Source organism: Notolabrus celidotus, chromosome 15 (assembly GCF_009762535.1).
Source record: "Notolabrus celidotus isolate fNotCel1 chromosome 15, fNotCel1.pri, whole genome shotgun sequence".
Lineage (NCBI taxonomy): Eukaryota > Metazoa > Chordata > Actinopteri > Labriformes > Labridae > Notolabrus > Notolabrus celidotus.
In genome coordinates, this window is record NC_048286.1 from 22,634,498 (window position 1) to 22,658,514 (window position 24,017).

The following is a 24,017-nucleotide window of genomic DNA, read 5'->3' on the forward strand; positions in this document are numbered from 1 at the left end:
TGTCATGGGACTTGTCTTTCAAGGGTTGCATTTTATATAAAAAAATAAATCACTGAAAGTATCCGTATCGTATGGGGTATCGAATAAATTGCCAAAAAAGTATCGGTATGGTGTCGAATCATAGAAGTGTGGTATCGCCCAGCACTACTCTAAATCGCTGTGAAATAGATAAATTGAAAATCTGCATTTTCTTATACAGACCAATATCACTGAATGCATGGACGATTCTCATGCAGCTCTGAAGGTACAGCTATTATGTCACCGTTTGCAATCCTGCAGGCTGCGTGGTGTTCCCCTCAAGTCTGCTGTCGTCACTCCTCAGTCACGAACACGACTGGTGTGCGTAACGTGAAGAAGCCATGATCATGTTCCTCTTCCTCCACCTCCACCTCCTCATCCACCAGATACACTGAAGACTTTCCCTTTTACATACACCAGCCATGCAATAGATACACAGTCCTACGTGTAGTGTTGTCTTCCTGTCCCGCCACTAACACATACACACACACACACGCACGCACACACACACACACACACACACACACACACACATACACACACACCACCACCATGCAGGCGGCGAGCACGGGAGCAGCTGATACCGACGCTGCTGTAAACAGTAGCAGCAGCAGCAGCACCGCAGACATCGACGACAGCGACGGGGCAGGGGAGAGGATGGAGAGGACGGTGCCAAGCGAGCAGCAGGACAGAACCAACAACCTGCAGCAGCTTCAGCAGCAGCAGCCAACGTCCTTAACGCCGTCCGGAGTGCTCGGTGAGTGTCAGAAAAACGGTCAAAACAGAAATACAGATTGTGTCCTACGCTTGGAAGGAATGTGCTCATTTATAAAAAAAATAAAAAAAAGAGGTGATGAGGATAAAACAAAAAAAAGATTAGGCTACATTGCATGGACATGATGGTGCAGTCATTGATGCTTGATGGACTTCAGTGAATGACTCACAGGATACTAAAAGGGTCACTCTTCTATGATTGATTTCGTGAGTCTTTTCATGGTGCGCATTCCTTGCCACACAGGCCCGGGGAAGAGTCCGGCTGAAAGGGGTCCACAGGTGCATGCAGGAGTCATGTGCATGTCCTGGCGGGCTGAGCTACACTCTAAAGAGGGCAATAGAAAGATTGTGTTGCAGGATCAAGTGTCAGCTTTCACTCAGGTGCTGAAGACTGGAGGCTTTCACAGGGGGGAGATACCTCAGTGGTGAGTTAGCAAATAACAAGTGTTGTGGTTATTTGTGGATTTGCAGGATGAGGAAAATGAGCAGCATTGAAAACTGGATAATTTGAAGGCTCTTGGAAAATGTCAATACACTTGGAGAAATCTCAACCACATTTATGGATAAGGTCAGGCCATATAAGCTCACAAAATATGAAAATGAACTTTAAACATTCAGTCAGCAAGCAGGGCCAACAGATTATAATTTCACATACTGACGTTATTTTGAAAGATTAGACTTTTAGCCCCTTTTGCACCTCTGTTTTAATATTAAGCTCGGGGATAGTGGTTGTCAAGCATTAATGAGGATTTTGCTGATGACCACATTAGTTTAAGACTCTGACTGCTTATAACTGTTTGAGTGTTAAAGTCTTGCTGACAGGTTTTTCCCAAATGTAGTTGAATTGTGAGGATGTCACATTCACTGTATTGGACCAATGAGTTGTATATATTTAAAATGTAATTATACGGAGGCTCCACTGATGGATATTGTATGTCTAGGTATTCAGCCATACATATGAAAGACCATATTTGATCAAAGTAAATTACCCAGGCGCTGTATCTTTACACTTCCTATATGTCAGACCTGTAATGTGAGAATTTGAACTTGCTAAAAAGCACACTGTAATCTTAAAAGAGAAGAAGCTTCAGGTTTTCATAAACATGATTTTGCAGTCACCATCATTTTAATTAAGTTTTATTATAAGGTAAGTAAAGTAAAAGCTTGTGTTAAACTAGTATCATGAAAAGGCTGGATTCTGCCAGCAGTTGAATATGCCTGATATATTTTATAGGTCAAAATCAATGCAGGGATTTGTAGGTGAGGAGGAGGAGTTTATAGGAGATTCGGTACTTTACAGGGAGCCAGTGGAGGTGAATGAGAGTGGGGGGGGGGGATGTGCTGCCAGGGCTTGGTGTTCGTAAGAACCCTGGCAGCTGAGTTCTGCACGTATTGGAGCCTGTCCAGGGCATTGCTGGGTACCCTGAACAGGACTCCACTGCAGTAATCCAGCCAGGAGGTAATGAAAGCATGGATGAGGGTCTGGGCAACTGAATCGGAGGGAGATGGACGCAGCCGGGAGATGTTCTTTAGGTGATAGAAGGCAGACTTGGTGACTGATTTGATATGTGACCGGAAGGAGAGGGTGGAGTCAAACTGTCAGTCTTTGACGTATATACTCAGTATTAGGAGGCCTTTGGAGTCTCACCACATAATGTCTAGTATACAGATGGTATAAGTTCTTCAGTATTTACTACATCTACTCCAGAGAGACATCAAATTATGACATCACACATGTGAATGAGGGTCTACTTATCATATAGAGATATCTACATGTGTAGTGGCCTATATGAGTAGTTATGTCTGTAACAAATAGAGTGACCATCACTCAGTTATCTGTATTACATCATGCAGTACATGGAAGACAAAAGAAGGATGAAGGGTCATATGCATGGCTTGAATTAAAGCTTTATTTCATTCACACACACATGGTCAAACACGAATAAATTAGATGAAGTTCTTTCTTGTAGAACGAGATCAACAAAGTCATCAATTTTGCTGCGTCATGACATGTGTATTGTTTCTTTTGATTTATAATAGGTGCAGCATATTAATATTTTACATTTTATGTCACTGAGTTTGTCTGCTGGACTAAACGGTGATAGTATAACAGAGAGGAGACATCAGCTTTTAATAAGAGGAATATGACATGCTGTGGATGATGTGCTAATGCAGTTATACCGCAGAGACTGAAATCCTAATCCTCACATAAACCCATAGAGTGTCATAGTAAGTGAACAGTAAAGAGATCTGTCTGTCACTGGGGCAGCTGTGCCCACGTCAGACAGAGTGTGACTTTAGAGTGAGAGAACCAACGTGTGAAAGGAGAAGAGGAAAACTGATGACATCGCATCTTTCACTCTACTGTACTGTGACATGTGGGATAACAGTGCTGGGAGGGCCTGTTGCTTTAGTTTCACTTAATGTTTTTTAGAGACTGACTGAAAAGGCGAGTTTGCTGCAGCCTCAGTTAAGAGATTATGTGTTTGTTTAGAGCTCACTGAAATTGCTCAAAGTCATGTGACCAGTGCTGCACTGACAACCTTCACGCTGACAGAACAATTGTTTCAGACGTTCCTGTCTTTTTGTCTACATGACAGAGCGAAAAACAGGAAAGGACAGAAAATATGCTGAAGGAATAACACTGAGATGAGCAGCAAAGTGAGAGTAATGACTAACCCTGTCATCTGTGCCCTTGATCGCCCCCGATGAGAAATTACCACCAGCTGCCTGCCTGTCTTTATCTCTGTCTAGGCCTCAGTCAGACTTTATTAACCTCATTTTGACTTACACTCACCTTCTCACCGTGCTGCACCTTTATTTTCATCCTAGATAAACTGTTTGGGAAGCGTCTCCTGCAGGCCAGACACTACATTATGTCCCGGAAGTCCTGGTTGAAGATGGTGCCCACTGAAAACTGCGATATCCTGATGACATTCCCAGGTACAGTAAGCTCCAGCTCATCCTGTACTCCCTGTGACGAATCCCCGCACGGTACAGAGAACAGAGGATCCTCATTAAGCGAGCGCAATGGTCAGCTGGCCACTCTGAATCATCACAGGGACTTTAAATTGTCTTAAGGTAGCTCTAAATCTTACCCGTTTACTGCTTCACTGTCTGCAGACAAGGCTTCCCTTTCCCTTAGGTTAAACGAATGCTGCTTTGCCGCATAAAAATGTGACTTGGACTTTCAATGTAGATACATTTGCAGTTGGACTCAGAAAAGCTTAATGCATACAAAGCACATTCTGTTTACTGAACACAACAACAATGGGCTTTGTCTGTAGGGGCTGGATATTATTGAGCTTACGTGACAGCTTTTCCCCTGCGTGCTATCTCTCAAGCTGTATTCTATACTTTAGAGCAGGGGTTACAAAAGTGTGGGTCGGGACCCCCTGGGGGGTCGCGTGAAACAAATGGGGGGTCGTGAGATGTCTCCCAGAATGTTTTTTTTTTTTTAAAGTTACCTGAAAATAGCACATTTTACCTTTTATAGTAAAAAAATATCAACATAAGTAGTAGCTAAAATTGAAATAAAACCTTGAAAATAGACAATGTAATGAGTTTTCTGCCTTTCTTTTTGCCAGATGACTCCTAAGTTTAGGGTGAGTGAACAGTTAACTATCAAAAGCATCAGTAGCAGTAGGTTAGTTCATAACAGCACAGGAAACACATGCTCATATAGGTAGGGTAATTTTCTGCAGACCAGCTAAATTAAGTAACATTAAATCACTTTGAGGGACAGTGGGGGTCGCAAATCTTTGGCACCTATATTTTGCGGGTCACGGGCTGAAAAGTTTGTGGGGCCCTGCTTTAGAGAATAGCTCAATGTAGTAGTTATTGATTGCTGTTAAATAATCACTGGCATTTATTCGGCGATTATTCACAGTCAAGCTCTCTGACAGCAAGTTGAGACAACAGCGACCAACAACATTTGTTGTGCTGCAGGTGTACACAGTCTGCTGTCCTAACCCCGCCCACAAAAGATTGTTGTGCACGTTCTATGAGGAAGTAGTGGCTTCCCAGCTAATCAGGGCGACGTAGTGGGGCCGCCACTCGACCAATCAGGATGGAGGATTGGAGATTAGCTCTGATTGGTCCGTCATAACGGGAACGAGGGGAATAATAACATTGCTTGATACAGAGGCATTGGAAAACACAGAGTCTCAAATTACTCCACTTACCGATGAGCACCGATGGGCATTATGACCTTTTCTCCAAACCCAGAAGAAAAAAAGTAAAGTTTTTGACACCATTCCTACCAACAGCAGCTTTAACTCTTCTGTTTTTAAAAAAGTGAACGAATATTCGAGCATTGAAAAAATTATAGCAAAGTAAGTTTCAACATGGACCCCAATTTTTAGTACATATTTTATAATATGGAGTAATAATCAGTTACCAAACTGAAATGTAACTGAAACAGGCAACTGACAGTTCATTCAACAGATTTTTCCTGAGAATAACATGTGTAAAAAGAAAACCCTGTAAAGTACAGATGTCACATTTATAGACAGAGATGTCTAAAATTGTGTTTAACAAGTTGGCAACAGAAATTATTAAAAGCCAAAGTGTCTCCATTGTTGGTAATGAAGGTGATTTTGAATGCGGTTACAAGTAGTTGACAGTTGAACATCCCAACAAATTTGATATCAATAAGGCCCCACGTGTATAGAGCCAAGGTTTGTAGCTGTTGAGATTTAATTTAAGAGAGAAAATGTGTCCATCATGAGGAATAGCTCAAATGTCATATTAGCCTCTTCCAAACATGCACTCACAAAAAGTTTTCAAAGTTATCAAGTTGCTTGTTCACACACGTCCCTCTCAGCGTGAAATCTTCCCTGTCAGATGAGACAGGTAGTGGGCGAGCGGGGAAGAGTCTCTGGAAGCAGGACACAACAAAGCAGAGACCTTTGCTATGATGACAGCTTTATATCAGCGCTATGTGTAATCAGACGGACATTCAGACAGTCGGAAAATGATTCTCCTTCTTCAACCCCAAGTGTTTCTGCGCATCCTGTTCAGAGTTCTTCCTCTGGGTACACACCAGTCACATGATGTAAATGTCATCACCCCTGCTTGCTAGCTTGTAGTGAATTTTCTGCTGAGTTCTCTCATTGGCTCATCAGACGTTTTACCAGGGGGGCTGGCAGGAAAAAGTTAAGGTAAAGTCAGGATGTAAAATGTGACTATTTGTGCTCACATATGCAGCACACACCAAAAATTGTGGAAGTTTGGTGCATGTGTGAAATTAGCTGTTTTTACAATGGCACACAGAAATATGTAATTGAGAGAAAATACACTGCATGCAGCTGGCTTGAATCCAGCCGTAATCTATAGCCCATCACTTCAGCCTATATAAAGTACCTTGTGATAAATGTGGATAGACATTTAATGGGAGGGACCTTTCACTGTCACCACCACCATCCTTCTCTCTGACTCTGCTGTCAGAGTGGTGACAGATGGGCTCAGTCCAGCCTCTTAGTGCAAGAGCAAACTCATTTCCTGCCTCTGAGGAACATATTTGGAAATGTTTGAAGAATTGAAGTGAATGTGGAAACTAGAAGTTGATATTTTAAAGTGTATTTAAATGCTGAACTTCCTCCCTGCAGATACCATAGATGACCACACTCTGCTGTGGCTCCTGAATCAGATCCGTCTTGGAATCCCACAAGTCAGCATGCAGGTCCGACAGCACAAACACGCCCAGACACACGCCTTCTTCATCACAACAACCTTTGAGAAGTAAGACTCTGAAAACCCTACTCTGTGCGTGTGTGTGTGTGTGTGTGTGTGTGTGTGTGTGTGTGTGTGTGTGTGTGTGTGTGTGTGTGTGTGTGTGGGCTGTGTCTTTCTTTGAACTGCTCTGAGTGAGGACATCTTGGCCTGTTTTTAGAGCAGCCAACGACGTGTTCTGCTTCTCAATTTTAAGACTATTGAGGTTGGAATAAAAATGAGAACTGGTAATTTAGATTTTTGGTTGGTGGTGAAAGTTTAAGAGCAATGTTTATCTGCACAAGGGATGTTTGCAAGAAGATATTTTCAAGGTGTTTAAATGGACGATTTATTGAGCACAATTTAATGAACACAACTGAAAACAGGATCCCAGAGTCTTGGGTAAACACTGTCAACCTGGACTGGAGGGTGTGGCTAATGTTCACAGAACTAGTCTCCCCACTCACTGCATGGACATGCTAGCTCGCTGTCTGTGCCTGAGCCAGAGACCAAAACCAGATAGAAAAGTGGCCAATGTTCGCATTCTGTACTTGCTGAAGTGACATCAGTAAAAGCTAATAACGAAGATCTCTTGTTGTGTGAAGTACTTCCCACCCACGCTCGAAAGACTACAATCACAAAGTACAAGCACAACAATATGTTACAACACAGAACATAAAACACTGTGAGAAATACAATATAATAAAATAAAAGAATCATAATTAAACACATAAGACACTCTTTAAAAAAATACTTAAAAACACATAAAACACAGTAAGGGAAAAAAAAAGAAGATAAAGAACAGACAGAGACATAGACCACACAACTTTCATGCTAGGTTAAAAGCCAAGGAGTAAAAGTAAGTTTTAAGTCAGGATTTAAAAGTTGGTAATGTTCAATCTAACTTCAGGGGATTGTTGTGTTTTATTAAATGCAAAAGTACAACAACAATGTGATGTTGGCATTAGATATAAGCCATCAGCGACAACCTGCTCTGTAATTATCAGCATATCAGTTGTTGAAAAATGGTTTTCATTACAAACATTATTTCAAGATGTTGAGAGTCTACCTGGGTTAGCATGTGTGTTTTTATGCACAAACATTGCCACATATGAACATCTGTGCATCAGTGCTCAGTTGTGTCTGTTTTAATTCTGAACAAACTGTAAAATTACAGAAAAGTCTGACTATAAAGAAGGTACACTGGTTGAGTTTCAGCTTCCTGCCTAAACTGTGATGAAAAACTTGAAACCAGTCGGCTGTAATGTCTGAGTTTTAATGAAAAATGGATTCCTCTTACAAAGCACTTTTCTAATCCTGCAACGCGCTTAAACCTACATGTTACTCGTCACCTATTCACAGGCGTGCACATAGTACAATGACAGTGCTATGCAATGCGTTCCATCATCTCACCAACACCTACAAACACTCACACATCAAAGGCTACACTTTTTGGGAGAGTGTTGGGGTTTAGTGTCAACCCAAAATATGAACATGCAGAATGTAAGAGCCAGAATACCAACCACTGATTTCATCATTGCTGAATAAAATTGCTCTGCAGTTTGATGTTAGAACCAGAGGCTGACAAGCGTGTAAGAGAGGAAGCAATGGAAGCAATGTTATTCAAGCAGTACTTCTCGAGCTGAAGTTAAATCTTTTTTGTCCTACAAGCAAACAGAACGACAGATCCTGGCAGCTGTGGAACTGTTTCTTCAGCAGATGTCAGCAAACTGAGAATTTCCAAACCATGGTTGGAGTCATTGGTGACGGCTGTGTGTTACAGTTTGTTTGTGTTCTCTAAACTCTCTTAATCCGTCATACATCTGCAGTCCAGCCTGTACTCAGTTTTAGTGTTTTTTCCTCCATCAGATTTAATCCTGCTGCTCACTTACCCTGTGTCCTCTCCCTCAGCTTACTGCGGGGGGCCGAGCAGATGGGCATGTACAAGGCTGTCAAACCGCAATTTGGCGGAGGGATGCGCCGCTTCTCCTGCGAGGAAGACAACATCTATGAGAACATAGAGAGTGAGCTCTGCTTCTTCACCTCACAGGTGAGAGGTTATTGTTGACAATTATAAATACAAGTATATACAAATAAAAGTTAACAATATCTCTAATTATTACCCTTTTTTTGTTTCTTTATGTTGCTTTAATTGTTTTCAGGAGCGTCAGAGCATCATTAAGTACTGGCTTGACAACCTGCGAGCCAAACAAGGGGAGGTGCTTCACAACATTCACTTCCTGGAGGGACAGCCAATCAGTATGCTCAAATTTATCATATCCAATGATTTTAAATTCTTAATTTTATCTTCAGAGTCCAAATGGAATCACTTCTTGGTTCAGTGTATTTTATATGATTCCATATGAGTCATTTAGTAGAAGGTATTATTATCCAGAGTGTCCTTCTTTAAGTGTCTGAGTATCCTCCTTGATCAGGTGTAAGTTTCATGTTGTGCCCTCTGTAGTACCAGAGCTGGTGGCTCGAGGCGTGATTCATCAGATGTTTCCTCTGCATGAACAAAGAATCCTGAACCAGCTGATGACATCCTGGGTCCAGGCTGTGTGTGAGAGGCAGCCTCTGGGTATGAAACATCCATATTTTATTAATTTAGACGGATGCCAAGCAGCAGGCCTGACTGTTCAAACCAAGTCTTATTCACAAATCAAACAACGTAGTATGATGATTCATCTTAGTATTCATTGTTTAGGATTTCTTCTGCTTTGTAGATGACATCTGTGACTACTTTGGAGTGAAGATCGGCATGTATTTTGCTTGGCTGGGTTTCTACACAAATTCCATGCTTTACCCTGCTGTCATTGGCTTTCTGCTCTGGATACTTGCAGAGGCCGACCAGGTACTCAAAACCTTTTTCTTTAAGAAGATCTTTCTTTTCAAACACCAGTGAAACCCCTCCTCTGACTGTCAGATGTATTTGTATTGATGCCACTTTGTTTTCTCTTTTATCTACTCATCATTTTTATGCCTGGAGTGTCAGGATATCACACAGACTTTGATGCCTCATTGTCAGCCCCTCCTCCTGCATTTCCATGATTTCCTTTGTGCGTTTTGAAAAGATACGAGGAGAAACGGAAAAAGTTGAAGCCAAGTATATATATGAGAACATAAATGAGCTTATCTGAGCATCTTTTGATTCTCTCACTCTTTCTCACAGACCAGTCAGGATATCTGCTGCGTGGTTTTCGCCCTCTTCAATGTAGTGTGGGCGACACTGTTTCTGGAGCGCTGGAAGAGGCGAGAGGCAGAGCTTGCTTACAGGTGGGGGACCCTGGACACCCCCGCTGAGTCCTTAGAGGAGCCAAGACCACAGTTCAGGGTGAGAGGATTGTTATACTTTTTTAAAGCTTTGTTTTTTTCGTTGTGGGTGTACAAAAGCTTTGTTGCATTCTGTAGCATTAGCCGAGCTATACCTCCTTACAGTCACAGTTCATAGGTTAGTAGATCTTAAGACTTCTCCGGAAGTTTCAAAGATCAGCAGCCACATTCGTTCAAGTGTCCCTCTCTCATGTAATCAGCAATTGCGCAACCCTGCAGTGACTGGATTAGCACACAATACCAAGAAGCATGGTTATGTTTACAAAAGTAGCATGTCCTAACTCCCCACGTGCTCTCAAAGTGAAGGGAGGAAGGGTCCTGGAAGCCCCTTCCCACCCAACCCCCACCCTTAGGTCCCTCCGCTGTTGTGTAGACTGAATGGAGGAGTTGAGGGAGGAGGTTTGGGGGACTAGTTTGAAAAAACTCTGTGGCTCACAAGGAATGTATGCCCGGCTAGCTCAGTCGGTAGAGCATGAGACTCTTAATCTCAGGGTCGTGGGTTCGAGCCCCACGTTGGGCGCAAGTGTTTTGAGGTGTATTTCTGACAACAGAGGCTTGGTTACCCCCAAAGATATGATCAAATAATAAATAATATGAAAAAACTCAATCATGAAATCTGCAGATACAATAGTCTGATTACAAGATAGTTTGTACAGAAAGTTTAGCTCAACTCAAGAAACAAACAGGCAATTCTGTGATAAGATTAAAGTTTACAACACAAATTTGGAATTTAAAAGATAGCAAACAAGCCGATTTTTCAGCACAAACATTACAAATCCTTTCCCCAAATAATGAGACTGCATTAAAGCCTCTCCCTGGCTGTTCCTTCTTCCTCTGCTGTCTCTGCAGGGAGTGAAGCGCTGCAGTCCCATAACAGGCTGTGAGGAGTTCTACTACCCGCCCTGGAAAAGAGCTCTGTTCAGATGGCTGGTCAGCCTGCCCATCTGCCTCCTCTGCCTCTGCTTTGTCTTCCTGGCTATGCTCCTCTGCCTGGAACTGCAGGTCTGAATACATAACACAGAGTGGAAGTTACACAAGACATGTTCTGGGACTGAAAAATGGGGCTGATTTAGTTTGAACGTATTTTATTTGAAGAGCGTGAACCAACTCTTACTGAAGCGACTGAAGCAGCATCAAAAACAAGTAAAAGTGAGACAGAAAGAGCACCAATACAGCTCATAACAAGAGAAGAAAGAGCTAGGATCCTTCACTTTGTTATAGTTTGAACATATTTGAATTATAGCATGTCTGTAAACAAGTGTAACAAAGGGCATTCAAATATTCCTCATGCCCTTCATTTAATTTCACAGCCATTTTGAAATAGCAGTGGGACCTGAGAAAGCAGATAAGAATGAATAGGACTCATTTAATATTTATAATACCTCTGATGCACCTTGCAGGAAGTAGTGATGGAGATCCAGGAGCTACCTGGTATCACAAGATTTATTCCTAAGATACTCTTGGCCCTTACTGTGACTGTATGTGACGAGGTGTATAAGAAGATCGCCTACTGGCTCAATGACATGGGTAAGACACTTTATACATATTCTGCATAGTTATGATATTTTGGAGAGGATGCCCAGAGCCACCTAAAGATGAAACCTTTTAGCTACACATGACTTCATCTTTTCTTATTTCTTTACCCAGAGAACTACAGACTTCAGAGTGCCTATGAGAATAATCTCATCATCAAGATGGTTTTTGTGAGTCATTCTTCCTCTTCAGTTTGGAGCTGAAAAGACACAATTCATATTGACTAATCAAGGGGTTGACTTCCTGTAATGTGTCCTTCCTGTTTTATTTGCAGTTTGAATTCATCAATTCTTACCTAAGCCTTTTCTACATCGGATTCTACCTCAAGGACATGGAGCGGCTAAAAGAGGTGACAATAACCGTTGGCAGAAACACAAACACAAAACATAGCTCTTAAAGTGACAGTAGCTTTGTTGTAAAGTGGTGGTTTGGACTAAACAGACTGCTGGTTCTTTAGTTGATTACTGCTGCTCTCTGAGCCTGTCAAGGTTTTGTTTTCATTCTCCCAAGCAACAAAATGCAAGTTAAATTGATAAGGCTGACTTAAAATCCTCAGTTATTAGGGAACAATGGGTCCTTGATTTCTGGTGGAGTTGGACAAAAGCATGCTTCTTATTTATAGCTCAGTTTTTGTTTGGCAGCTTTTATGGTGCTGCACTGGTCGCTAGAAAACCTAGTTTTAAAAGTGATCATGCTTGAAGTCAAGAGTTGTATATAATATGTTATAAATGCCTACTTGATAGCTTAAAACATGACATTACATTCAAAGTTGAGGCTAAAGGTGCAACCCTGAGCAGACTCATCAGTTGGATTTAATTGCTGCCTAGAGCAGGGGTTCCCAACTTTTCAGCCCGTGACCCCCAAAATATAGATGCCAAAGACTTGCGACCCCCACTGTCCCTCCAAGTGATTTAATGTGGCTGGTCATCAGAAAATTAGCCTACCTATATGAGCATGTGGTTGTGTTTCCTGTGCTTTTATGAAGTAAAATACTGCTACTGATGCTTTTGATAATTCACTGTTCACTAACCCTAAACTTAAGGAGTCATCTGGCAAAAAGAAAGGCAGAAAATTAATTACATTTTCTATTTTCAAGGTTTTATTTCAAGTTAAGCTACTATTTTTGTTGATATTATTTACTATGATGGTTCAAATTTACTATTTCTAGATAACTTAAAAAAAAAAAAAAAACACTCTGGAAGACATCTCACGACCCCCCATTTGTGTCTCGCGAGCCCCCAGGGGTTCCCACACTTTGGGAACCCCTGGTCTAGAGCTAAGTTGTTTTAGTGTTGTGTTATGTTTTTGTCAAAGGCTAGGCTAATTTTAGCTTGAGTTCTAAGATTAAAAGCAGAAAAGATTATAATCATCTGCCTCTACATATCAATTAGCATCATGGATTAGCTTCACAATGCCATCATATTACTTCCCTTTTGGTAGCATTGAACATGTTATTTTCTATAACAAACTAAGACAGTAAACGTTTCATTTAAATCATCTTGAACCCCTCAGCTCATTGGCTAACCACAAGCCCTCGGCTTTGTTAGTGGTATGTCAGTAGTTGGTGCTGTAAGCTAGTTAGCCAGCTCTAATTTCTGGCATTTTGTTGTTTCTTTTTACTCTGGAAAATAAAAGATTATCCATTTGAAATTTGAAACTCCAAATTCTTTTAATAAAATTTTCATTCTTACACCTCAAGCTAAATAAACCGTTAAAAAAGCAGCGAGTCAGTAACATAATGATGGAACAGCTAACTAGCTTAAGCTAACGGTCGAACTTTAGCAGCCAAACCCGGAACTTTTTTTTTATTTGAGTAATGATGTGTTTTACGGCTAATGTAAGTTTTTCTTCATTTTAATAATAATAATAATAATAATAATAATAATAATAATAATAATAATAATAATAATAATAATAATACATTTTATTTATAAAAGCGCTTTAAAAGTTTCTCTAAGACACTTTACAAGAAAATAAATGATACAATAGAAAAGCAAAGGAAAACAGTGCAAAAAAGCAAAGGGAGCAAAGCAGCAAAACAAAACAAAACAAACAAAAATCAATCAGTTATAGGTTAAAAGCCTTTGTAAATAGGTGGGTTTTGTGCCCGGATTTGAAGTTGGTGAGTGAGGGAGAGAGTCTGTGGTTTTGGGGGAGAGAGTTCCAGAGGGTAGGGGCAGCGACAGAGAAGGCCCTGTCCCCCCAGGTTCGGTGCTTGGGTTTGGTGAGAGGGGTGAGGAGGTTGGCATTTGTGGAGCGGAGGTTGCGGGAGGGACTGTATATGGCTGCAGACGGTCGGTGAGGTAGGAGCGAGCTGGGTTATGGAGGGTTTTGTAGGTGATGAGGAGGATCTTGTACTGTATTTGGGAGGTGATGGGAAGCCAATGGAGGTTCTGGAGGACTGGGGTGATGTGGTCTCTGGAGCGGGAGTGAGTGAGGAGGCATGCAGCTGAGTTTTGAACGTATTGTAATGAGGAGGGTGTTGGGTGAACCATAGAGGATGCTATTGCAATAGTCGAGTCTTGAGGTGATGAAGGCGTGGATGAGCATTTCAGCGGCAGTGAAGGAAAGGGAGGGGCGGAGACGGGCGATGTTTTGTAAGGATTTCCTTACCAGGTATTTTTTAATGTCTTGTGGAGTGGATGCTGTCATGTCAGGCAAAAAATGGTATTTGTGCCCTTCGTAAGACTGATCGCAACATCACATGTTTTATTTAAATGTTTTGGAATATGTGCATGTGTCAGTCACACTTTAACAGATGTTGTCTTTTCCTCACAGATGCTAGCCACCCTGCTGATCTTCCGCCAGTTCCTACAGAACATCAAAGAGGTCCTCCAGCCTTATCTCTATGAGCAAAACAAGCTGGGTGTCTTCACCCCTAAGGTGCTGTGGGAGCTTCTCCAAGCCATCACGGTCAAATATGGCCGTCTGGCTCTCGGAAAGGCTCAAGCCTCAATGACGGCCTATTCCTTCCTGGGTGCCAAAGGCATCCCTGTCAGTCACACTGCTAACGGTAATCCTGAGCCAAGGAGGCGAGGCGATCTGAAAGCAGGCTTTAGGCTGTCAGAGGAAGAGTGGGACATGAGTGACAGCAATCTGAAGCAGCGTAAAGTCAGCTTTACTGAGAAGGTTGACTACCAGGATGTGACAACAGAAACGCAGCCTGTGTTTGACAGCTTCTTGGAGGACAGTCCGACACTGGTAGAGGAAGGGATGGACCCATCCAGTATTTTTGACAGCTGTGATGATGACAGTGATTGTGAATCGGTGAGTACAGTATGTGGTATGTTTACTTTTATGATTTATCATACCACTTGAATGCTTTGTGTTTTTTTCAATCAACAAGTGATTCAGTTTGGATATAGCGTGTTAAAACCTCTGAAGGAGGGTATTGCGACATGTATATTCAGAGCAACAAGATAACACTTACTCCATGCAACAAATATATTCATTATTTTAAGAATGTTTTCACTGTTAGATCTTGTACAGCTGAATATTTTGAAAAACAGAAACCTCATCCGTATAGATTTTGCTCACCAACAGGGTGTTTAAAACCTTCTCACTGAAGTGGCCACACTGGGGCACCGACTTATTCAGAGTTGGCATGATGTAGTGTGAACACACTCATATCTGAATAGCATTTACTGTGTTTACCACTTGTATTTTCACTTATCATGTCCTTAAATCACAAACATGGAGAGGTGTAATAAAAAAAACCTTATGTGACTTATTTTTTAAAAACTTAGTGGAAAGATTTCCCCACAGGTCACAATACAAGCCACCAAATAAAGCTGCTTTAACCCTGTTGCAATTGAACTATCACCTGGCCAAGAACAGTAGGATGAAACGCTGTGGTTTAATTAACCTCTTGTGGTATTCAGTGAGTGTGCGAGCTGATCTACATTTTCTTGCTGATGTCTTTTGATTGCCCCGCACCTCTTTGATGTGAGTATAACCACCTCCTTCTTCAGTAGTCTTGCCCCTAACTTGGCAGATAGCCATTGAAGATTTATGGGGTGGCCAACAAGCTTGCAGGGGCAGTGTGCACCAGCTGGGTGTAGACTAAGTCGGTCTCATAATTTTAGTAGCTATGGCCAACTCTTTAACTCAAACTCAAAATATCTCCTATTGGGATGGATACCACAACCCAAAAGAGAAAAAATACAGAAACTCAGAGCTGTATGCAAAAATGTTCACCACAAAACTGAACAACAGCATCACAAACAGACAAAAGCTATCCACACGAAATGTATCTTTTAGCATAATCATTGACATACTTGGAGAGAATTGTCCCCACTTTCACAGATCTGGAGGGCACTGACAGCTAATAGCGGACAACCTTATTTGCACAAATCCTGAGAGCATTCAGCGCCTGCAGTGTGGGGGACAGGGCCTCATTTCTCTTTGACACATTCCATAGGTAAGAGGAAAGATCATTGATTATTCAAAGAAAGCTGTCTCTGCAAAACTAAGCCTTACATTTAGTAATGTCCAATCACAAAACTATCTTTCTCAACTCAAAGCCCTTTTTATTTACTTTTTTCATCTTTTTGTAACATTCATATAATTGCAGAAAGGTATAAAACATAAAAATAGGGTATCTGCCTCAATAAACAAATAATAAAGAAAGAAAGATAAATACATAAATACATAAATACATAAATAAATAAATAAATAAATAAATAAATAAATAAATAAATAAATAAATAAATAAATAAAAGGAAATTATTAGGGTCACATAAAAGCACAACATAGTCACTTGGCTCTATCATGGCAACAACATAATAATAATAATAATAATAATAATAATAATAATAATAATAATAATAATAATAATAATAATAATAATAAATAAATAAACACAAAAAAAGGAAAAAGAAAATAAAGAAAAAACAGATAAAAACACAATTATATTATTTCCTTTCCTCCTCTCATATGCGTTGTACAGTGGTCATATAGTTTTTCTTTCTTGTAAGTTATTCCTGTTAGTCATTTTATATAAATACAGAAGAGAGCAACTTTTACCCAACTTCAGGGCAGTTATATGCATGGAGAAATGTTACAGATTGCACAAACATTTTAACATTGTCAGTACAAAACATATATATACATTAAAACAAGGAAAGAAATTGCAGAGGAGGAACAAGAAACAGAATTATACCAATGTTTCCTATGGCTGAAAATAATTACCCTTTAAAAATGATCATCATTGTGTTTTTCTTATAAGTTTTGCACTGTTGGTTATTCTGTGTTTGTTGCCTTTAACAGGCTTAGTAAGCTTACACTTGCTCCATCTCAGACGACAAAGTTACACCCAGCCAGGTGTCACACAAAGAGAGCTTCAGTCCAACTGGTGCATGGAGCATAACTTGAAGTCGGTCATGACTTTCAGCTCGGAGTCAGATGCGAGGTTTCACCCAGGCGTACACCTCGCAGGTGCACTCTGCCCTTTCAGGAGGGCTAGCCATCCCCTCAAAACACCATGACACCTATTGACCGAGGAGAGCTTTGATGGCTGTTGTGGACGCAATTCTGAGTGACAAACAACCACAAACAATTACAGTAAAAAATGTTGTGTTTCATTATTGCTTCTGAAGAGCCAGCCTTCCATATCATAAAATATCAACCTATGGATTACCCATCTCATTTATCACACCATGAGAAATATATCCTTATGCTTAGAAAACTCCAGTTCTTCCATTTCAGTATGATTCAAATCAAAGTTTCTTAAAATTTGGGGCGCTGTTGGCCTAGCAGTCTAAGCATGCGCCCTCATCGCAGAGGTTGTAGGCTTGATTCCAGCCTCGACCATTCACGGCATGTCCTCCCCCACTCTCTTCTCCCCACATTTCCTCTCTCTCTTTAGCTGTCCTGTCCATTAAAGGCAAAGATATTTAAAAAAAAAAGAAAGTTTCCTAGAATTTAAGATATATCTTTCCAAAGTATCGTAGTCTAATGTTTACCTTAGCAGGACACTAAGGAGCATGCCACTCTGTCCTCTCCAAAGGAATCTGAATCTCTCTGTCAGAGAAGAAAGAACGCAGGTGAAGGGAAAGAGGAGAAGAAGTCGTGGATCGATCCTCCAGAAGAAGCTAAAACTGTGTCGCTGACCCAGGCTGAGATTGAGAGCTGTATGCAAACCTACGAGGTGAGATATTTCACTTCATACAAACTGTCTCTCCTCCCATTAAATCATTTACCTCTGATGTTTTTTGATCCTAACAGGACACACTCCAGGACTACCAGGAGATGTTCATCCAGTTTGGCTATGTGGTGCTCTTCTCCTCTGCGTTCCCCCTGGCGGCCATGTGCGCTCTTATCAACAACATCATTGAAATCCGCAGCGACGCATTGAAGCTCTGCACCGGCCTGCAGAGACCTTTTGGGCAGAGAGTGGAGAACATTGGACAGTGGCAGGTCAGTGTGTAAAATGTCAGCAGGGCCTCCAGGGTGCATGGTACTTTGTCTAAATGTCTCAATCTTTCTCTCTCATCATCAGACAGCGATGGAGGCCATGGGTTTGATTGCAATTATAGTAAACTGTTACCTGATTGGTCAGTGTGGTCAACTGCAGCGTCTGTTTCCCTGGTTGAGTCCTGAGATGACAATCATCTCCATCGTGTTACTGGAGGTATGAGCTGCTCTGTCTTTGACCAATGCAGGTCTGTCCATAATATTACAAAAGAAATACACATGTGCATGGCCTGCTGTCTTTTGTGGTGAATTTGTAAAAACCTTATAAATATAAGCTGATTAATAATTGAACAACTCTCAAGAGTGATACGTTTTTTTTGTGATTATTATATTGAGTGTGCCTCGTTCGTTGTAATCGTGTTATGAGCTTGTCCCTCTGTGGTCTCTGTGGTTTTCAGCACTTTGCAATCCTCCTAAAGTACATCATCCATGTAGCCATCCCTGATATCCCTGGCTGGGTTGCAGAAGAGATGGCCAAGCTAGAATACAGACGAAGGGAAGCTTTCAAGGTATGGTTGAATCATAGCTTGAAAGACCTTCGGCCAACTCAAGGTTTGCTGCTGGCTGCACTTGTGCAATTTGTGTCATGTATCCCATCATGTCCCCTGGTTTATTGGTATGTACTGTCCCTAGATGTACACCTTTGGAGCCTTCTCTGACTGCCTGTTAGAAGTAAACACATGTATGACTTTTTCTGTGTTCAGTATTTGCATCACATCAGCAGCACTTGTCTTTTCAGAAAACAGTAAAGCACCACTGTGAACAAAAGTCAGCATTGTTAGTGTAAACAACAGCTTACTGTGTGATTTCATTTAAAGATAAGGTGATTTTTCTTGGACAGAAGACTTCTGAGGCAAAAATTCCAAAAAGCTACATTAATCTTTCATGTCAGCAAATAAACTTTATATCAGAGCTGTTTGAAACTTGCAGGGTTATTTTATTGCCCACTTTTTTTCCACAGAGAGTCTCTTGAACAACAAAGCAGGCATCTTTTTCTTTCATCTCTCATATGTGAGACTGAGAGTGTTGGTATCAGTAAGATAGAGTTTAGCTTCAGCGCCTGTGAAGGGTTGCTCTAGCTGCTACAAGCCACCAGATGTCACTGTGACCTGACCTGAGTGTAAACCTCAAGGCCATATCAGTCTTCACCTGCTCATCATTAGTAAAGATGTAAAATGAGAGAAGGAGTACAAGTTATTTTAGTCCCTTATTACATTATTTATACACTTACATTATTTAAAACACTTTCCTTATCAAGTTTTTCTTTTTCTATGTGTTGATTTTGTCATGTCGTCTCTCTCCTCCTTTTCTTCTTTTTGACCCGCCTCCCGTTGTAGAAACACGAGCAACAAGCCCAGCAGCATTTCCAGCAGCAGCTCAGGCGCCGCCGTGAAGAAGAGGAGCTCCAGCGTCAGGCTGAGCTACAGGCAGAGGCCCGCCAGGAGAGCGACCTGCACAAAGCAGACTCCCAGCATCAGCACCACCATGACAAAACATCAGGGGGCAAGCAAGGTGACAAGCCCAAGAGGCCAAGCTCCCTGCTGGGAAACAACAACGTGATGAAACTAAAGCAGATCATCCCTCTGCAGGGGAAATTCTCCTCAGGGAGCTCACGCTCACCAGCTCAATCTCCCACAGGAGGAGAGGCAAAGCTGCCAGGGTTTCTAAAGTTCTTAAAGTCACCTGAGTTGAAAAAGGAGCCCGCAGTGGCAGCTGGAGCAACGCCAGGGTCAACAGTGGCCTCATCAACGCCCCCTGGTGGCCAGGAGAGATCACAGTCCCCAAATAGGACATTCAGTCCAGGGAAACTGTTCAGTTTTAGCAAATCAGAGGGGACTGTAGTGTGTGTGAACGGGACACAAACAGCAAGTCAGCCTGCTAATACTCCGACAAACAGAGCTGAGCTAAACTCAAGCCAGGAGGAATTACCGTCCAACGAGTCAGAGAAAGGAGAATCAAGACAGCTGACTGATTCTGAAAACTCCAAGAGTTAATAAACATTCAACATTACCAATGTAATTTAATGAACTGAGAGCAATGTAAACAGACAGCGATACACCTGTACTGTAGGAGAACACTTTAGTCACAGGGACCACATGTAAGGTCAGCGAGCGGTAGACTTTCACTCTTGATGCAACTTGCTCTGCACAAAGTATTCTACTGTATCTATTAACACTTGATTATCCAGCTTCTATCTAAAATATGTACAGTACATGTAACTCTATGTATGGGGCTTGATTGTACGGTGATGATAATGCATGACTGCTTGGTTTTTAACGGCACCTGAACAGATACCACCGATGTAAAGGCTTGTTTTCTAAAAAAAAAGAGACAGGACTCCAGCATCAACGACGTGAAGAGCAGCTTCCCCTTCCCTCTCTGTTTCTTGTTCTGATGCCTGATGTCTCTAGTGCATGCTGCGTCACGTGCATGCATCACACGTCCATCACCTCTTTTCAGTTGTGAAGCACTTTTGAAGCCATTGTATTCTTCTGCAATAGGTCAGATTATATTCACTGTGACCATAAAAAAATCTATTTTTCTTAACTTTGATTTTCTATGAATTATTTTAATACATAAATTAGTGAATGTAATTCTAAAATGCAAATAAACATCACTTGAATAAATATCCATCAAGAGACAAGGAACTGGCTTGTTTTGTTACAAGTGAAATAATAGAACTGGATGGTAGAACATGTTTGGGATGACTTGTTGCATGGAAAAGGGCATGTATGTAAATTAAGTAGGAGATAAGGTACGTGAACGAATAGTTATGCAAATCAGAATCTTGTCAGAGTGTCACACTATCAAGATTTGGATTTGCATAACTACCTATTCGCTATACATCATCCTGCTTATTACCAGGCTACCAACTATGCATAAATACGTTGACACAAAATACTAATTAAACTTGATTTTATTGATTTCCAATACTTATTTGTTATGGTCCACATTAAAGTGAACACTTCATTTGAAGGTATCTGAAAGACGAGGTGAGACATTTGACATTTGTGTCCTCGTTAAGCTCACCTCTGAGCTGCGCAGTTAAAGCACCTTTGAACATAAATAAGGCAAATGCTACTAGTGTTAGCAATATCATAACTACAGCCAGGGGCGATTTCCAGACGTTTAGGAGTGCTCAGCCCCAGAGAGATTGTGATATAGAGAGTTTGACCGCAACTTACCTCTAAACTACGGTGGCCCTGAGAGCTCACAGCACTGCAACTTAAAAAAACATATACAAAAAGACAAAACCCTAGCAAATTAAGAAAACATCTTCATCAATTTGACAACACATGCGCAGCATTTAGAAAACGCGCTGCAAAGACCACAACACAACACATTAGAAAAACACGCTGCAAATAGACCGTAACACAACGGAAGTGTTTCCAGAGGACACTTAAAAGTGATGCACAAGTCCAGAAACACTTGTTGTTGACGCAGATTTTGAGTCACAGCGCTATTAAGGTTTTCTTACCATCAGTGGTGTTGGAAAATAAGATAAAAAGTAAGTGTTTTTGATTTATTTCAACATTGTGATCGCATAATTCAGCCTATTGTAGTGATCTGCTGTTAAACTACTGTTAGCCTTGTGTGATCACAATGTTAAAATAAATCAAAAACACTTACTTTTTTGTCTCATTTTCCAACACCACTGATGGTAAGAGAACCTTAATAGCGCTGTGACTCAAAATATGCGTCAACAACAAGTGTATCTGGACGTGTGCATCACTTTAAAGTGTCCTCTGGAAACACTTCCGTTGTGTTCCGGTCTTTGCAGCGCGTTTTCTAAATGCTGCACACGTGTTGTCAAATTGATGAAGATGTTTTCTTAATTTGCTTGTGTTTTGTCTTTTTGCACGTGTTTTCTTAAGTTGCAGCGCTGTGAGCTCTCAGGGCCACCGTACTAAACCACTCATTCACTGAATATGATTTATTTTCCTTCATACAAGATTTCTATTCAATACAACAATACTAAATATAAGAAAATGAAGAAATGAAAGATCAAATATGTTGTTTTTGCAAAGCTATTGAATTCACAAGTACTATTATTATCATGGTTATGATTATTATTTGGAGGTTGGATAAAAACTTCACCACTTTAGGTCCTGATATATTTTAGGGGAGGTTGTGTTTTCACAAAGACTTCACACTGTTCAATTCTTTTTCATCTTTTCATCTTTCTCTCCTTCCTTCTTTCTTCTCCTATCTTCTTCCAAACTTCTGCCGTACCCCAGTCATTCCACCCAGTAGTCTTCCTCCCTTCCTCCCTATAGCAGCATAACTAAGAGCTAGTCAAAGCCCAAGCTAGACCTAACTATAAGCTTTATCAGAAAGGAAAGTTTTAAGCCTAAACTTAAAAGTAGAGAGGGTGTCAACCTCCCAGACCCTGACTGGTACATGATTCCAAAGGAGAGGGGCCTGATAACTGAAGATTGGATGGAAAACAGGCCACACGGGACGATTGCTCCATGTTGTCAGTGGCTGGTAATGAGGTCAGAATCTGAGAGTAGCTTCTTTAAAAACACAAAGAATAAAATAACTTGAATGGTTCTTGTAAACTTCAGGATCCATTTGTTAAAAAGGTTCAATATTAATAATGGTCTGGATTCTGTAATCCTTTTAGGTGTGCAGGTTCATGCAATCCAGCTTAATGTTATCATGGTTTTTCTGGATGGGATCGATCTTCTCCGCACACATACTTCTAAAGATAACCAATGGAACTTTATATAACTTTGTCGGCTTCTAGCTCAGAGAAGAATGAGAGTAAGAACAGATAGTAGTTTCATTATATGGGACAAGGAAGTAAAAAACAATCCAAACAAACCCTTCAATGTTTAATTTATTTTGCACAGACTGTCCTAAAATTACAAGAAAAAAAATCAAATTACCTCAAAAGTATTGTTTTTTCTTGAAGCATGCACTGCTCTGTATTGCATGAAAAACCCAGCTGAATACAACAATAGAAGTAATAAAGGCTGTGAAAGAATAAGTAAAGAGAGTATTGCTGTTATCTATAAAGGCACATGTTTGACCAAGACAGCAGAAAGTTGCTGACATGATATCTCTCCATATTTCTATTTATGGGCTTTAATTGTATGACTTATACAATAACAATTGGGATATATATTATAGATTTATACAATTCAAGGCATTGTAAAAACCTGAATGAAATAAATGCATGAAATGTAGTATCCTTGTCAAGCCTGACAGACAGATTATCCATAAACACACATTGATAAAGAACCATGGACACAACTCAATACCACAAAACTTAATGCAATAGTTGGTGAGTCTATTTCACTTAAGGAAGTCTAATTTCTAAATAACATCCTCTGATATTTCTGTAACACTTTTATCAGGTAACTGCAGAATTTCATGATGGAAGTGACAATGACCGTGTTCAATTACTTCCACCTCCACTAAATTGGAAAATGTCTGATTGCCAGTTTCTATGTAAGAAATAATGAATAAAGAAATACATTATATCTTAATATTTTTTGTTTCTTTTTTAGCTTGCCCAGAGTAAAAACACACAAAATATGAACACTTAAATATAAACTGAATTGTCTTGTGCCTTTTTTGTCTTGTTTTTTTTCTTCTTCTTTCTTTTTGCTGTATGTGCAACAGGTTGGAACTGTTTCAGGAACTCATCATGATCTTGATAGAACTTTTTGACCATGTCCAACTGTTTAGCTGTGTCATTGATGTCCACAACTTCCTCTATGTCTTCATTTCCCTTTATCATTTGATAAAGAGTACAGACAGCCATCTTGAGCTCTCCCAACAGAAGTGTTTTCTTTGAAGCTGTTTTCTGAATATTTGTTAAAGTCCTTTCCCATGTTTCACCTTTAGAGAGCACATCAGCTAGCTCGGCCTCGAGCTGGGACATCTCTATGATCCTCTGTTGTTCCACTAGTTGATGCTGGCCCCTCAAAGTTGCCAGGGCATTTTGCCTCTCGTTGATCTCCCGATCGCGCTCAGCCTCCTTCTGGTTAATATGCTTATCTAAGTCGAGAATGCCCTCGAAGTGGCTGGCGAGCTGCGCCACATCCTCAAACTTTGTAATTTTCACCATTTGCTCCATGCAAAGTAGACAGTGCAAAAGAGTATAAAGCAAACAAGAACCAATAAAATATAAATTATTGAAAAGTTATTAGCAATTAAAATTT

At 40.7% G+C, this 24,017-nt stretch overlaps 1 protein-coding gene and 1 non-coding gene across 3 annotated transcripts; both read left to right on the plus strand.

The window, feature by feature from the left end:
- Positions 1–344: 344 nt before the first annotated feature.
- Positions 345–20,475, plus strand: ano8a (anoctamin 8a). 2 transcript variants are annotated; one of them, XM_034702224.1, is made up of 18 exons: positions 345–775; positions 3,625–3,735; positions 6,402–6,534; positions 8,416–8,554; positions 8,667–8,763; positions 8,969–9,085; positions 9,231–9,358; positions 9,677–9,838; positions 10,687–10,839; positions 11,238–11,364; positions 11,485–11,540; positions 11,645–11,719; positions 14,149–14,637; positions 17,378–17,518; positions 17,596–17,787; positions 17,870–18,001; positions 18,243–18,353; positions 19,182–20,475. In XM_034702224.1, the coding sequence occupies exons 1-18, from the start codon at positions 571–573 to the stop codon at positions 19,836–19,838; spliced, it is 3,225 nt and encodes a 1,074-aa protein (XP_034558115.1). In that variant the 5' UTR covers positions 345–570; the 3' UTR covers positions 19,839–20,475. The 2 variants fall into 2 exon arrangements, with proteins under 2 accessions (XP_034558115.1, XP_034558117.1); XM_034702226.1 differs by having other exon boundaries at positions 371–775; positions 17,608–17,787.
- trnak-cuu lies at positions 10,285–10,357 on the plus strand. Its single transcript has one exon. It is a non-coding gene; the product is annotated as a tRNA-Lys (tRNA).
- Positions 20,476–24,017: the final 3,542 nt, after the last annotated feature.